The sequence below is a fragment of the Chanos chanos genome, chromosome 16 (genome assembly GCF_902362185.1).
Source record: "Chanos chanos chromosome 16, fChaCha1.1, whole genome shotgun sequence".
NCBI lineage: Eukaryota > Metazoa > Chordata > Actinopteri > Gonorynchiformes > Chanidae > Chanos > Chanos chanos.
In genome coordinates, this window is record NC_044510.1 from 8,370,317 (window position 1) to 8,385,577 (window position 15,261).

At 44.3% G+C, this 15,261-nt stretch overlaps 2 protein-coding genes across 5 annotated transcripts in view; one reads left to right on the top strand and one right to left on the bottom strand.

The window, feature by feature from the left end:
• atp2a1 (ATPase sarcoplasmic/endoplasmic reticulum Ca2+ transporting 1) overlaps positions 1-7,791 on the top strand; it is a 14,028-nt gene extending 6,237 nt beyond the window's left edge. The window contains exons 7-23 of the mRNA XM_030793605.1: positions 12-97; positions 249-546; positions 858-1,024; positions 1,461-1,549; positions 1,647-1,749; positions 2,045-2,176; positions 2,418-2,543; positions 2,775-2,993; positions 3,172-3,283; positions 3,526-3,749; positions 4,166-4,386; positions 4,580-4,782; positions 5,005-5,090; positions 5,527-5,660; positions 6,175-6,292; positions 6,423-6,540; positions 7,754-7,791. Coding sequence (XP_030649465.1) covers positions 12-97; positions 249-546; positions 858-1,024; positions 1,461-1,549; positions 1,647-1,749; positions 2,045-2,176; positions 2,418-2,543; positions 2,775-2,993; positions 3,172-3,283; positions 3,526-3,749; positions 4,166-4,386; positions 4,580-4,782; positions 5,005-5,090; positions 5,527-5,660; positions 6,175-6,292; positions 6,423-6,540; positions 7,754-7,791 — 2,474 coding nt within the window. The remainder of the gene's footprint in view (positions 1-11; positions 98-248; positions 547-857; positions 1,025-1,460; positions 1,550-1,646; positions 1,750-2,044; positions 2,177-2,417; positions 2,544-2,774; positions 2,994-3,171; positions 3,284-3,525; positions 3,750-4,165; positions 4,387-4,579; positions 4,783-5,004; positions 5,091-5,526; positions 5,661-6,174; positions 6,293-6,422; positions 6,541-7,753) is intronic.
• Positions 7,792-8,477: 686 nt separating this feature from the next.
• On the bottom strand, positions 8,478-14,671 carry rabep2 (rabaptin, RAB GTPase binding effector protein 2). 4 transcript variants are annotated; one of them, XM_030793626.1, is made up of 13 exons: positions 14,388-14,671; positions 13,441-13,602; positions 12,965-13,053; positions 12,437-12,781; positions 11,839-11,934; positions 11,298-11,396; positions 11,088-11,198; positions 10,908-10,992; positions 10,577-10,585; positions 10,279-10,334; positions 9,986-10,084; positions 9,694-9,810; positions 8,478-9,541 (listed from the first exon to the last, which is right to left on the bottom strand). In XM_030793626.1, exons 1-13 carry the CDS (start codon positions 14,431-14,433, stop codon positions 9,443-9,445), a joined length of 1,413 nt encoding a protein of 470 aa, XP_030649486.1. In that variant the 5' UTR covers positions 14,434-14,671; the 3' UTR covers positions 8,478-9,442. The 4 variants fall into 4 exon arrangements, with proteins under 4 accessions (XP_030649486.1, XP_030649485.1, XP_030649488.1 ...); XM_030793625.1 differs by having other exon boundaries at positions 10,577-10,588; XM_030793628.1 differs by lacking the exon at positions 8,478-9,541 and having other exon boundaries at positions 9,705-9,810; positions 10,277-10,334.
• Positions 14,672-15,261: the final 590 nt, after the last annotated feature.

Here is a 15,261-nt window from a genome sequence, read left to right on the forward strand (position 1 = left end):
CTCTCTGACAGGTGAGTCCGTCAGTGTGATCAAACACACCGATGCAGTCCCTGACCCCAGAGCTGTCAATCAGGACAAGAAGAACATGCTTTTCTCTGTGAGACTCCATCTCGTCATCCCACTCTATTCTACTCCATTTCTCTCGACTCTTTTTGTCCACCCCAACCTCCCTCATCCTGGCTTTTTTTCATCCGTCAATCGGCCCTGTTCACTTATTCTTCTCAATCGTCTCTGTACTTGCTCTTCAGGGCACCAACATTGCCGCGGGCAAAGCCATCGGCGTCGCCGTGGCTACGGGCGTCTCCACGGAGATCGGCAAGATCCGCGACCAGATGGCCGCCACCGAGCAGGAGAAGACGCCCCTGCAGCAGAAGCTGGACGAGTTTGGCGAGCAGCTGTCCAAGGTCATCTCCCTCATCTGCGTCGCCGTGTGGTTGATCAACATCGGCCACTTCAACGACCCCGTCCACGGAGGTTCCTGGATCCGCGGCGCCGTCTACTACTTCAAGATCGCCGTCGCCCTGGCTGTGGCCGCCATCCCCGAGGGTAAATCGGCAGATCCCAGATCAGTGGAAGGGCAGGGAATAAAAGGGTTTCCGCATTATCGTTGGTCTAGAATCAGTTATCCAAAGTCTGCTTTTCCTTGCTGGTGGTGTTAAGTTTGCCTTTGAAGCTGATTCCAGATCAGTGTTAGTTTCTCTGTTTTGTAGTTTTTATCCCTTCCATTATGAGCAAAAGTTTCAAACTGACTTGTAGTTAGGAGCACCATTTGCTTCTTTCCAAAAAACAATGAAAAAGCAGAAGTGTGAATAACACAGTGTGTGTGTGTGTGTGTGTGTGTGTGTGACCTCTCTCAGGTCTGCCTGCTGTGATCACCACTTGCCTGGCACTGGGAACCCGCCGTATGGCCAAGAAGAACGCAATCGTCCGTTCTCTGCCCTCTGTGGAGACATTGGGCTGCACCTCTGTCATCTGCTCTGACAAGACTGGTACCCTCACCACCAACCAGATGTGTGTGACCAAGGTGTGTGAGAGCCTGAGGCGTATTTGTGTGCACACACAGATACACAGACACACACACACACAAGCCTGTCCAAGAACTCATAAATATGTCCATTAACACACACGCGCACACAGACACACACACACACACACACGCTCACTTGCACACATACGCACGCGCGCACACACATCTGCACACACACACACACACACACCCCTTTCCAACAACTAATAAGTATGTCCATTATTCACACACACATACACACACACACACACACACACACACACAGACAGACAGACACACACACACACAGACAGACAGACACCTTTCCAACAACTAATAAGTATGTCCATTAACACCTAACACACACACAGTCACAGTCACTCAACAATCTCTTTTTCTCTTTATTTCTCTCTCTCTCTCTCTCTCTCTCTCTCTCTCTCTCTCGTGTGTTTAGATGTTCATCATTGATAAAGTGGAAGGTGACAGTGTGACCCTGGATCAGTTTGACATTTCCGGTTCCAAATACACCCCTGAGGGAGAAGTGTAGGTTCAGTCTTGGATACACACATGTTCACATACAGTCTTACACACACACGCACACACACCTACTGATACCACCCTCTCTCTCATCGTCCCACAGTACAAGAGGTGGAGCCCCTGTGAAGTGTGGCCAGTATGACGGTCTGGTTGAGTTGGCCACCATCTGTGCCCTGTGCAATGACTCCTCTCTGGACTACAATGAAGTGAGTGTACTCCTTTCTTTTTTTTCTCTCTTTCTCTTTTTCTTTTTTTTTTACTTGGTCCTTTTGCACCTTTCTCTTTCATTCTGGTTTTCTCTCTCTCATTCTGCAGTAATATCTGTCTATTCAAATACATTATTCCCTATCTAGTTTTATCACCTCCACCCTTCTTAACCCTCTCTACTTCCTCCCGGTCTTCTTACTCTGTCCATTCTCTATTCATCCCTGCTTTGTATAGTAATTTCTATTCTTTTCCTCTTTGATGGAGTGACTGACTGTCTCTCTCTTTCTCTCTCAGTCTAAGGGCATTTATGAGAAGGTGGGAGAGGCAACTGAGACTGCCTTGTCCTGTCTGGTTGAGAAGATGAACGTGTTCAACACTGAAGTTCGCGGCTTGTCCAAGGTGGAGAGGGCCAACGCCTGCTGCTCTGTAAGTCTTTTTATGTTTTTGTTTTGTTTTTCCTGATGTCGTTTATTTCATAGCATTTCTCTGGATATGCAATATGATGTTCTAGAGCTCCACAGGAAGGAGACAGAAATCCCAAAATTCCAAGATGTCTTTTCTGGATATTCCACAATCTAGAGCAGTTTGTCAAAATGCCTGATAACTTTTCATAGTGTTGGTTACGTTTTTGACTGGCTGGAGCCTGACGCCTTGCCTCGTTTTCCAGGTGATCAAACAGCTGATGAAGAAAGAATTCACTCTGGAGTTCTCCCGCGACAGGAAGTCAATGTCCGTCTACTGCTCTCCCGCCAAGGCTTCCAAGGCCCCCGTTGGTAACAAGATGTTCGTCAAGGTGATTTGCTAACGAGCATCTCCAGAGTACAGCCTCAACAAAAAAAAAAAAAACCCGCAAAAGACTGAAAAATAGAGACGACACATCACAACGTGTTAAAAACACAAAACACGCCCAAACGCAAAAACATAAACCTAGCACGATGGGGTCGATTTAGTAAAAAAAACAAAAAAACAAAATTCTCTCCGTGCCTTGCTTTGGACGACCCATCACTCTCGTCTCTCTCTGCAGGGCGCCCCTGAGGGTGTGATCGACAGATGCGCGTATGTGCGTGTGGGCACCACCCGTGTGCCCCTGACCGGCCCCGTTAAGGAGAAGATCATGGCTGTCATCAAGGAGTGGGGAACTGGCCGTGACACCCTCCGCTGTCTGGCCCTGGCCACCAGAGACGTCCCCCTGAAGCAGGAGGAGATGAACCTCGAGGACTCTACCAAATTTGCCGACTACGAGGTGAGAGAGAGAGAGAGAGAGACAAAGACCTGTTAACATCAATGTACATTTTCTATTTAGACCACATCACACAGGAACACCGAAGAGACATTAAGCTGTTAACTGTAGAGTCTGGTGGGGCCTCTTGGAGGTTCTAAGCTCTGATTCCAAGCACCACTAACCCAGCTCTCTTTCCTAGACTGACCTGACCTTTGTGGGCTGCGTGGGCATGCTGGATCCCCCCCGCAAAGAGGTCATGGGCTCCATCGCACTGTGTAAGGCTGCTGGCATTCGTGTCATCATGATCACCGGTGAGTTTTGCTTTTTGTAGAATCTTTTTGGTTTTGCTCTTTCTTCCACTTTTTCTTACATTCCACCACTCTGCTATTACCTCTCTTACCTTGCTTTCAGTTGCTCTCAACCGTTACTCTAGCGCCGTAAGGCTTCCGTGAACTTTAGAATCTTCTTCCGTCTCTTTTTCCTCTCTCCTTTCAACCACTACGCCCTATCTGCAAAGTTCTTCCCCTATTAACCTCTCTGCTCTTCCTCAAAGGCGACAACAAGGGTACAGCTGTGGCTATCTGCCGCCGCATTGGCATCTTCAGTGAGGATGAGGATGTGACCGGCCGTGCTTACACCGGCCGTGAGTTTGACGACCTGCCATTGACCGAGCAGAGGGAGGCGGTCCGTAGGGCCTGCTGCTACGCCCGTGTGGAGCCTTCACACAAGAGCAAGATCGTAGAGTTCCTGCAGGGCTTTGACGAGATCACTGCCATGGTGAGAAGTCCAAACACAGACACCAGAAGAGTTCTAATGTGAAACACACAAAAAACATATATATCTTCATATATGCTCTAGTTGCTACAATAGGGTGACTTACTAACATTCCAGATCTAACAGTAGTTGCCCTTGAGCAGACCTGACAATTGAAAATTTTATTTTTGGAGTTCTTTTGAGGTTTCGTTTTCTTTTGAGGTTAATTTCCTGAAGTGACAAGGTTTGCAAATTTCATGACCACTTGACTTTTACGTTTCTGAGTTGATATTAAGGCTTTAACATTTGCATAGGCTATAACATAACTCAGATCTTCACCCAAACAGGAGAGTAGTATTGCCACATAATGGAGTCCTAACTTTGCCTTTTTTTAATCTCCCTCTCCTATTCTTCCTCCTCCTTCTGGTCTCCCTCCTCAGACTGGTGATGGTGTGAACGACGCTCCTGCCCTGAAGAAGGCCGAGATTGGCATCGCCATGGGCTCTGGCACTGCTGTTGCCAAGTCAGCCTCTGAGATGGTCCTGGCCGACGACAACTTCTCCTCCATTGTGGCCGCCGTTGAGGAAGGCAGAGCCATCTACAATAACATGAAACAGTTCATCCGCTACCTCATCTCCTCCAACGTCGGAGAGGTCGTGTGGTGAGTACCGTGACCTGAACTGCGGTCGCAGCGCTTTGGGTTTTCCCCAGTCTCTTTATTGGCCTCCTTCCCTCTTTCTGTCTGCTTCCCTGAATATGATTCTATTTCTTTTTCCCCTGGTTCAGTGCAACTTCTGACTCTTGTCTCTGTTCCTTCTTCCTTCCCCCCCCCCCCTCTTCACCTTCACTGACAGTATCTTCCTGACTGCTGCTCTTGGCCTGCCTGAGGCTCTGATCCCGGTCCAGTTGCTGTGGGTGAACCTGGTGACTGACGGTCTCCCTGCCACTGCTTTGGGCTTCAACCCTCCTGACCTGGACATCATGGGCAAGGCTCCTCGCTCCCCCAAAGAACCCCTCATCTCCGGATGGCTCTTCTTCAGATACCTGGCCATTGGCGGTATGCTGAACCATCAAACATGTTGTTATCTCGTAGACCACCTCACACTGGGATGAATCCTGACCTCCTTACGCAGAGTTTGGAGAGTCTCCCAGCTCGTTCCCCTTTTTTCTTCTCAAAATATCCTTTCTTTGAATATCTTTCTTTTATTTTATTTTTTTCCTCTGAACCTGGATGCCCTTTTAACCAGTCTCTTCATTTCTCTCTTTCTCATTCCTCCAGGTTATGTTGGTGCCGCCACTGTTGCTGCTGCAGCTTGGTGGTTCCTGTACTCTGATGACGGTCCCCAGGTGTCCTACTACCAGTTGGTGAGAATCCTGAACTTACACAGAATCTCTCCATCCAAATACTCCAACGGACTCAAACTGAAACTACACCCATAGGCTCCAGTCTCGTGTAATACATTACCTGGGAAAGCCTAGGAACTCTAAATGAAAAAGTATCTTTAAAATTGTACGGTTTGGACCCAGTGCTGCGGAGAGTTCCTTCAGAATGTTTTGACACTGTCTTAGATGTTGCAGATCTCACAACATCCTCCAACATTAACCAATAGAGAGATTCCAAGTTCTAAGCCAGTGTGATGAGTACAGCCTCAATGTGTCCAACTGAGTAATTAGTAGATGCTGCAAATACATCAATTTCTGTCCGTATCATTTGTGACTGGCTTGCTGAGTTTGCTGGGATCCCTTTGATTGGCTGGTTCACCTGCATTTGAAGCTTATTGGTTGATTCTGTGTCCCTCAGTCCCACTTCATGCAGTGCCATGCTGAAAACGAGGAGTTTGCTGGTATCGAATGCGAAGTGTTTGAGGCTGCTCCTCCCATGACCATGGCCTTGTCCGTGCTGGTCACCATTGAGATGTGCAACGCCCTTAACAGGTCAGACTGAAACAACAGCCCCCTGTCACTTCAGTTCCCATTCAGTCCATGAGAGCAGCAGTAATAAATGTGTTAAGTTAGATCATTTAATTGGGTGTATCCTTAATTGGGTGTATCTTCAAATGGAAAAATTATTTTATGGATGTTTGAGAGGGTAATATAGTACAACAACTGAAATAAAAGAAACCACTGGCTACTCAAAACGAGTAAGTTTGGGACTTTAATGGGAAAACTGAAAACAATCTGATTGGTGTCCAGGACACAGATGAAGTCTAGTTGTGGAAGTTGTTGTAAGTAGTTGTGCATTTTCAATATAAACTTCTCGTTAAGAAAGTAATTTGATCCAGGAATAGTCCACTGCGGATTTCAAATAGCAATAATTACAACTCCATGAGACAGGAAAATAATGTCAGACATTTTTGTAGTGCAGTGATGATTATCCAGAATAAACATGCTTTGTGTGTGTGTGTGTGTGTGTGTGTGTGTGTGTGTGTGTGTGTGCGCGCGCGCGTAGCTTGTCTGAGAACCAGTCTCTCCTGCGTATGCCTCCCTGGAGTAACGGCTGGTTGGTTGGAGCCATGACTCTCTCCATGTCTCTCCACTTCATGATCATTTACGTCGACCCCCTGCCCGTGAGTTCATCTTTCAAAACCATCTTCATTTGCCTCCACCCCTTCCACCCCCACCCCCACCCCCAATCTCTCTCTTCTCCCCGTCTCTTCTTATCAGTTAACACTCACTCATTGGCTCCATTTTGCACAGATGATCTTTAAGCTGACCCATCTGACCTTGGATCAGTGGGTTGTGGTGATGAAGCTCTCCCTCCCAGTCATTCTCATCGACGAGCTGCTGAAGTTCGTTGCCCGCAACTACCTGGAACGTAAGAGACTTCCATAGGCACACGCTCTCACACAGACACACATGGATTTCTGTCCTCAAACAGACCTCTTTTGGATTTCACTCCACATGTATAAACCCTTCTTAACAAAATTAAAATTAATACCCTGCCTATGCTGTGTGATAATCAGTTATAACCTGATTTACTGATAAAACAGACTTCATCTTTCTTCTATTATTTACAATGAGTTGTTTTTCCCCCCACCACTAGCCCTATACAACTTATTCTCCTCTAGCTAACTAATTTGACCCTGAACTTAGTCTAATATTTTTAATGATAAAAAAATGTCTCCCAGTTGATTAATGACGATGATTAATATTTAATAACTGCTCCTCAATTTATTCTCCTTTTTCTAAACCTTGTTCTCCTCTGTTCATCCCTTTTTCCTCCCTTTCCTTCATATTTATTCTACACGTGCCTTTCCCCTCTTCTCCTCACTCCTTCTTCCATCCCTCCTTCCTTCACTCACTCCTTTTTTATTCCATTCCAGCCTAATCCTGTTCCCCCCTCAGTTTTTCCCGTAACACAAAAGCCAGGTATCCCACAGTCCTCTCTGTTCGCGGTTGTCTGCATTCTCTGTCTCCCTGTCTGCACTGTGTATCTGTTTATATATGTGGCTGTTGTTTGTCTCATTCTCCATTTGTTTGGCTGTCGCTCTCTTTCACTGATACACAATGTTATCAGTCTGTGGAGCCCCTCGTCCAATAGTGCAGTTTTGTGAATAGGTGTAGCTGAAATGTGCTGAATGTATTATAATTACAGCTAGCAGTGTTGTAAGTGTGAGTTGTGAGTGTGCAATATGGTTATATCTTTGGTCACGTATGGATGGTACAAATGCTGAATTCACTGCTGAATTCATGAGACTGCATCAATGTTTGTTTGATATGATTTTTCTATCAAGTTCTCTTTAGAGTCTATGTCATTATTTAGATTATATTTTGTTTTGGGTTAATAATCTATTTATACTTAATCCACTAACTGCATTTGTTTTGAAAATGAATAGCAATATTCATTCTATTTGTTGTTTGAGAAAAACGATAGTAATGTCTGTTTTGTTTGTTGTTTGAAACCAAATAACGTCCATCCACTAACACACTGAACTTACACTTAACTCTGGATGAAGATTAACATTCGTCCTCCCCTAAAACTTCTCTCCTCCTGTCTGACTGACTGGTTTTTTTTCCCATCAACACAGATAAAGAGGAGAATCTTGTGGCCAAGAAATGGGACTGAGAGGAGGAGGAGGATGAAGTAGTTGAGGAGAAGGAGGAGAGATGAGGAGTGGAGGAGCACTCCAGTGAATGAGAGCCTGTTTTTCATGGGAGGAGGAAACAAACAACAACAACGTGACCATGGAAAGACAAAAACAAACACCTCACTTAAAAACTTGCTGAATGACAAAAATGTTTAAAAAAAAAAAAAAAAAAAGAGAGAACTAAAAAAATGGCTCTGTATATGTATTGTGTTCTAAATTAATAACTTAATATATAGGAAACTATATAATATATATAAAATGATCCTGTTTTTTTCTGTTCTTAAAAAATAAACATGTGTATTTAAAACACAGTGCTTTGGTTAATCACTAATCTAAACATACGCACCTTTCCAACCACCTAGCCCCCTTTCTCTACCCATTCACACATAAAAAAAAGAATGATTGAGAATGTTGGAAGGACTCTGGAAATCTGCTTCCATGACAACAGTTACTATGGTAAAGTGATGTCATAGTTGGCTACTGAAATTCTATAATAACAGTGCTTCAAGCATCGTTTCAAAAGTAGAGTAAGAGCATTTTTTTATAAACGAGTGTCTTGGCACACGCTTATAAAAAAAATGCTCCACACATTTCTGGCTCCTCTGAAATAAGGTCAGTTAGGCAGGTGCTTTTGAGAGGCCCATGTGTTGATTTATTTGTGATAAAGTAGCCATCAATCCTCACCGAGGTTCATACGGCAATGAGAACACATACAGAGCACGAATATGAAACCCTCCAGAATGTGAAATGTTTGGTGTCGAGGGAGTTTATTAAAAATACGACAAGTTTAGCCACAAAGAGAGGAAATTGGAGGTGTCTGGAGGTGTACAATTGGTTTTCTTAACAAGATTTGAGACTGGTCCTAGACTACATTACCACTTCGAATATGAAACTCCGCATATTGTTACGTCACCCTTTTGTCTCCAGATATATTTTTCAGAATACATACCAACTGGACTGGCTCAGACCATTATGACGTCACAATGAAATCATGATTCGAGTAAGTTCTTTTTCCATATTAGGCTATGACAGTTGCCATGGAGATAATTAAAGGTTTACAACACCGTCAGGCCGCTACTGTGCATCTCACAGTGAATGACACCGACATGAATACACTCAATGAATAACGTGTGTGAATGGTTTTGAATATTTTACAAACAAAGTAAGACAGGGTCATTAATCAGACTGGCCTTAAGGGCGATCCGTGCAAAACAGGTATTACAGTAACAACAACACTGGGACGTTTTCAAGACGCGAGTGGAATATTTCTGGAACTTTAAAGCAGCGTTTTTTTACAGTTTGACCCCTTTCTTGAGAACGTCCAGTGTGTTGGGTTTAAAGTTCAAGTAAAAACCATTAGCTATGCTTAGAAAAGTATCAGGTTTGGTCACATAGTTGTTATTAAAAATGCTCCTGGTTGGTTTGAGACATTAGTTCACTACACTTATTTGTGATCTGTTAAAATAGTCACTGCATTTCTTCATTTTTTTTTCCCCATTAGTCTGAGAGGACTGAAATTCCTCAGCTTAGTCTTGATCAGTTACTTTTTTTTTTTTGTCTCCCCAAAGGAATGGCAAGCACAGTGTCTTTACTTTGGTCCATACTGAACACTACTCTCCTTCCATTGGCTCACGTTGCATCAGGGGGAGGGTCTTTACTTAGCCCCTCCCCCAAAATCTCCCTGACTTGATCCAGAGTCTCAGCTTGTCGAATCTGCTCCAGTTTCACCTTTTAAGGAAAGAACAAACATGCAGATTTAAAAAAAAAAAAGGGGGGGGGGGGTTTAGCACAGAGGAAAAGCCAGCAGGCAGAATGAAGGAAAGCAGAGGACTTTTCAAAGCCAAATTCAATGCTGATCCTGGATCAGGAGCACTACGTACCTGCAGAGACTGCGACAGCTGCACAAAGTCCTTCTGAACAGCCTGGCTGGTGTCCAGCTGACTGCGCAGACTGATAATCTGACTGCGCAGCTCCAGACACTGCTGCTGCAATGCAGCCTGAGAGAGAGTAAAAGAGTGAGAGTGAGAGAGAGAGAGAGAGAAACAGACAGACAGACAGACAAAGAAAGAGAGAACAAGTGAGCAAACGGAGGGTTAACTGAGACACACACACACACAAGGCAATTACAGGCATTCACTGCTGAATTGTGTGTTAACTAAATACACACATTACCTTGTCATTGTTCAGAGATTTGTTGTCTCCCTGTAGGTGAGACAGCGCCATCCGCAGGCCCTGGAGTTCAATGCGACATTCTTGCAGCTCAGTCTCCAACTAAACACACAAATATACACACATACTCAGATTTAAAAATACTGATCCTTTAGATGCAGTGGAACTTTCCAGAAGTAACATGCTTGAAGTATATGATTAAATGGATTTAATATAAGAGGTTTAAAAACACACACACACACACACACACACACACACATATACACAAACACGCAAGCGCACACACACACACACACCTTATCCTTCTGGCTTTGTATGCGGTCCGTCTCTGTTTTCAGGCTTGACAGTTGAACTGAGGGAGGAAAAAATAATAATTCAACAATAACAATAATTCAAACCTGACAGACATAAAGAGCCACGGTGACATGTATTACCATGCCAACGTGTTGACCAAAAGCTTGCGAATAACAATAATGGACATAATATGCCATAGTTTAACATGTCAGCACCAGAAAAGCTAATCAAAACATTTGCTAGTAACTGATGCATAGCGTAGCTTGTGGCTGTTATCAAACCCACTGATAAACAACTCACCTTCTAAGACTTCTGAAAGGGCAGATGCAGACAAAGAGAAAAAGAGAGAGAGAGAGAGAGAGAGAGAGAGAGAGAAAGGGAGGGAGGAGGGGAGGGGAGGGCAAACGGAAAGAGAACAATAGTTATTATGGGTTTAAACAAACATGAAGAAAAAAGACCAGGCACCAAAATATGTGAGAGAAAGAAAAATACAGGGATGGAATGAGAAAGAGAAGAGAGAGAGCCAGAGCCAGAGCGAGAGAGAGAGAGAGAGAGAGAGAGAGAGAGAGAGGAAGATGTAAAGCTAATTAAAGGAAACAAAAGACATAGAAAAGAAAGGGAATGAACTGACCGCTTTCCTCTGTGCGAGTTTCTAGCTGCTCCTTCAGGTTGACTATTTCAATACGCAGTCTCTCCTCACAGTGTGGCAGTGCGCCCTAGACAAAAGAGACACAAGATTACTTCTCTATGCAAACACAATCAAACATACATACAAACAAACAAACAAACATATAAACACACACTCTCTTACCTGTAGAGTTGGTGTGTGTGGGTCTCCTGTCCCCTCGTCCTCTTGGTCGTCTCCACCTTTGAGTCTGCTGAGCTCACTACACACTCTCTTCTGAGACAGAGAGAGTTCCGCCTGACAGACACACACACACACACACAATCACAAAATTAATAAGTATGTATATATGAAGGTACAGGTGCTCTCTAAATGGACCTTCCACTTGCCACTCACCAGTCTGCTCTGCACGGCATTCTGTGATTGGCTAAAAGATTTCTGCAACTCCTGGAGAAGGGTCTCAGAGGTCTGGACCTGAGACTGGAGCACTGTCACCTAACGTACGCACAGAGAGAGAGAGAGAGAGAGAGAGAGAGAGAGAGAGACGCAGAGACACGTAAACATTATGCACAAGCATACAGACAGATATGTCAAGCATATGTCATGTCTGTTAAGGTTTGTAAGGACTGCGTAGTGCATGTATGAAGTTTCCTCCTACAGTCGGCTGTGAGTTTACCTCCTATCATTAAGCATCTTGAATAGGAAATATATCTTTTTTCTCTTAAACAGAGCCAAGTCTTTTTCAGGATTTCATACCTACTGGCTCTAAATTAAGGTCAGAAGTTAAAGGTCGAACGTCATCTAGACCTTGTCTTAATATCTATAGTTTGTGTTTCGGTTGAGGTTGTGAGTTGCTAGAGGTGGGTTACAGACAGAGAAGTGGGGGGCTGTTTCTGAGTGGGGTTTTTTTGTTTGTTTGTTTGTTTTGAGAGAGTACCTGTTTCTGGGTCTCAGTAGTTTGAATGTCTAGCTCTTTCTCCAGCTCCGCCCTCTGCTCCCGCAGCTGAGTCACCTCCCCTTGCAACTCAGAAATCTGGAAACCAGACCACATCAGACCAGATTAGACCTCATCAACCCCTAATTAGACCAAATCAGTCCACGCAAGACCAAATCAGACCATATTAGACTTCACCAGATCTCATTAGACCAAATGAGTCCACAAAAGACCAAATCAGACCATATTAGACTTCACCAGATCTCATTAGACCAAATGAGCCTACACAAGACCACATCAGATCAATGAGTCTAAACAAGACCACATCACATTATGTCAGATCTACAGAGTCTACAGAAGATTGCATCGCATCTCAATCTACTACAGAACTCAACTAAAAACCATATTAAACAGCACCAAACATAAGGGCTCTGAAAATCTCAGTGAAACCACATCGCAACAAGTCTTCAGCAGAACACACTCAGGTCGCTCCCTTTTCTAGCGAGCACAAAAACGTCAGACCAAACGGCTGGGTGTTAAACAAACAAACAAGCCACCGAAAAACGTCAGGCCACGTGCGTAAACATAACGGTGTCTTAACCTGTGTTTGTAGTGCATCCCAGTCGGTGTAAGACACAAGGCGGTGCCCCGGTGGAGGCAGGTAAATCGCCTCTGGCACTAGAGTTCCCGTGGAAAGCAGAGAGGCGGTGTCATCCTGAGGGGGCGGGCGCCTGGGTAAGGAGGGAGTGTCCATTGAAAAAGAGGCGAGGGAGGCGGAGTCACACTGCTGAATGGCATAGCCTTCCATAAGGAGTCCAGCCCCCTCCACCTCTGGTCCCTCTGCCATCAGCTCTCTGGGGTCGGAGCTGTCAGGGTCAGGACTGTGAGAGGGAGAGGAATCTGTAGGAGAAGACTCACCCTCCATCCTGCCCTTCTTTATACTGGCCTGGAGAGAGAGAGAGAGAGAGAGAGAGGGAGAGGGAGAGAGAGAGAGAGAGAGAGAGAGAGAGAGAGAGATTAGAGAAAAGAAGAGCAATATAGAGAGGACACATGAAAGTGAGTAGGGAGAATGACAGGTGTCTTGGGGAGAGTTATGAAAAGGTACACACACACACACACACACACCAACCTTATTGTCTGGCGATGCTCCAGTTCTCCTCCACTGAGCACGCTCAGACTGTAGTGCTGATATTCTGGCTTCATATTGAGCTGTAGTCTCTGAGAGATCCAATCACAGATAGAGAACAGAGAAGGAGAACGGAAAAGAAGAAGAAAATGAAACAAAAATGATTCGAGTAAAAACGTGCCTCACAGTTCTCACTCTCTTGCACCGTCAGTCTCCTCTGCCACTGCCTGTCTGTTTCTATCAGCTATGTTCCCTTGTTATGCTAGAAATGTAATTTCTTGGCTGTGTTTTTCTGTTATACAGGGAATACACTCTCTCTCAACATGTGGTGTGAGGTGTATCACACTCTTTGTTCTGCTTTCGGCTGGGGCAATACAACACAAGCTCACCATCACTTTCTCATCTTTAGCATGTTTTGCTCTTCTAAAACTAAAACTATCTACTAAACAATCAAGTCTCATCACTGAACACAAACACACCCCTAAGAGCCTCCTGTAGTGACTGGATCTCCTGATCACACTGTGTCTGAAGCTCCTGTAACTCCTCCCGTTTGCTGAGCTCACAGATAGTCGCCACTCCTTGCCAGTGCTCCAATTGGGCTCGACAATCGGCTAGTTGCACTTCTAGGTTCACTTCCAGTTCTGATGAGAAAGAGAAAGTAACTTTTTAAGCAATAATTTAGCCAAATTCCGTGATCCAGCCATAGAGGCCTCCTGAACAGAGACAATTCTGAACACGTTATCTACATATCTGTTTAAATTCCTTGCCAAGGCTTCTGGGAATGAAGGCCTTTAAGACAAAGTAAAACAAAACAATCCCGTTCAATCCGTTACTGCAAAACAGTCACCTCTTCAAGGAAACAAAGTAACTGACATGCTTAAGTCTCAGGAACAATTATCGACTCTAGAAACTCTCATTCTAAAGGCGATCCCACGCTAAATATGAGAGGTGATGCGAGGCCGACGGTTTAAAACAGCAAAAGAGATTTAGATAACAAAAAGTTTCTTTAAAAACGAAAGATCCCTTAGGTGGGACATTGACGCTCTGTTGCCACTTGTTGACTGCCAAAACGCCTCCTGTTACGCAGGCTTTGGAGGTTTCTTGTCCTTTAAAATGACAGTACTATAACAAATGCGGTAACACAGTGGTTATCGACAAATTATTCCACACATCGATGATAAAATGAGCTAGATAGCAAACAGCTGTCAAAGTGTCGTCCCATTGCGACACTTGTGCTTGACAACGCTGAGCTAGTTAGCAAGCTAATGCTGCTTGTCGCATCGAGCCTACTTAAGAAAACGAATGTTGACGTGTCAACGTACAGATTTCATCGGTTTCAGACTGCAAAAATGTGTCACAATGAAACGATTAATCAGCTCTACTTCAACGACAGAACTAGAGTTATTAGTGTGTTTCGTTTCCATACCAGCATTTTCTTCATTTTGAGGTGGTGGTTTGTCCGATTCTTCCATTTCAAAAATTCATTCGCTCTGCAACACCAGTTGCAGCCAAACCGAAGATCCTTCGCTAGACATTCATCGGTTTTTCTGTCCAAGCAACGTTACGTTAAACTGGTGGCGAGCAGAGGGACGTGGGAATACACAGAATTGCTGAACAGGCGCTCAACTTCAGGAAACAACTTTCCCCGGTTTAACCCTGCGGATATTACGCAATCATCCTTCGGAAACTCGTAGGGAAATTAAGCTTTTTGACTTCTGAAGATGTTTAGTGAAAATATAGTTGCTATGAACAAGTAGGCGACGGTCCAGTGTAATTTTTTTGTGAACTTGCATTTTTCTGATTTGCAATAAATCTAGGCGATCCGTGAGAGAGTATGAGATTTGAAGTTTCTTAAAGTAGAAGGCTGGGTGATAAAACCGCAAAGGAAGGGCTGTTTTCTACGATTGTGATTGGTCTACATGCTGAGTTTGTGGTTGATCGATACATTTACTAATTGGCTCGGACGCTGCCGTCTTTGAAGTGGGTTTGCGGCTTTGTGCATCATGGGGTGACTTGTCCAAGTACGAGGAGATCTTGTAGATATCTGCCTTTGATGTCTTGTGCATTTTATGTACGAGGGAAAATGTTTATTACCCGTAGCTGTCATTTGCAGATATATACCACAAAGTTCTTTTTGAATGTTTGAAAATGAAAGACAGTTGTAACATAGATTGTAAAATTGTTTTAATGTCAAAAATTAAAAAAAAAAAACCCGCCTACACATGCTAAAATGGAGTGCTTAATGGAAGCGCAACTGTCAAGGACAAACTCGCAACATCTGGTTTCAAGTCAGCTGATGC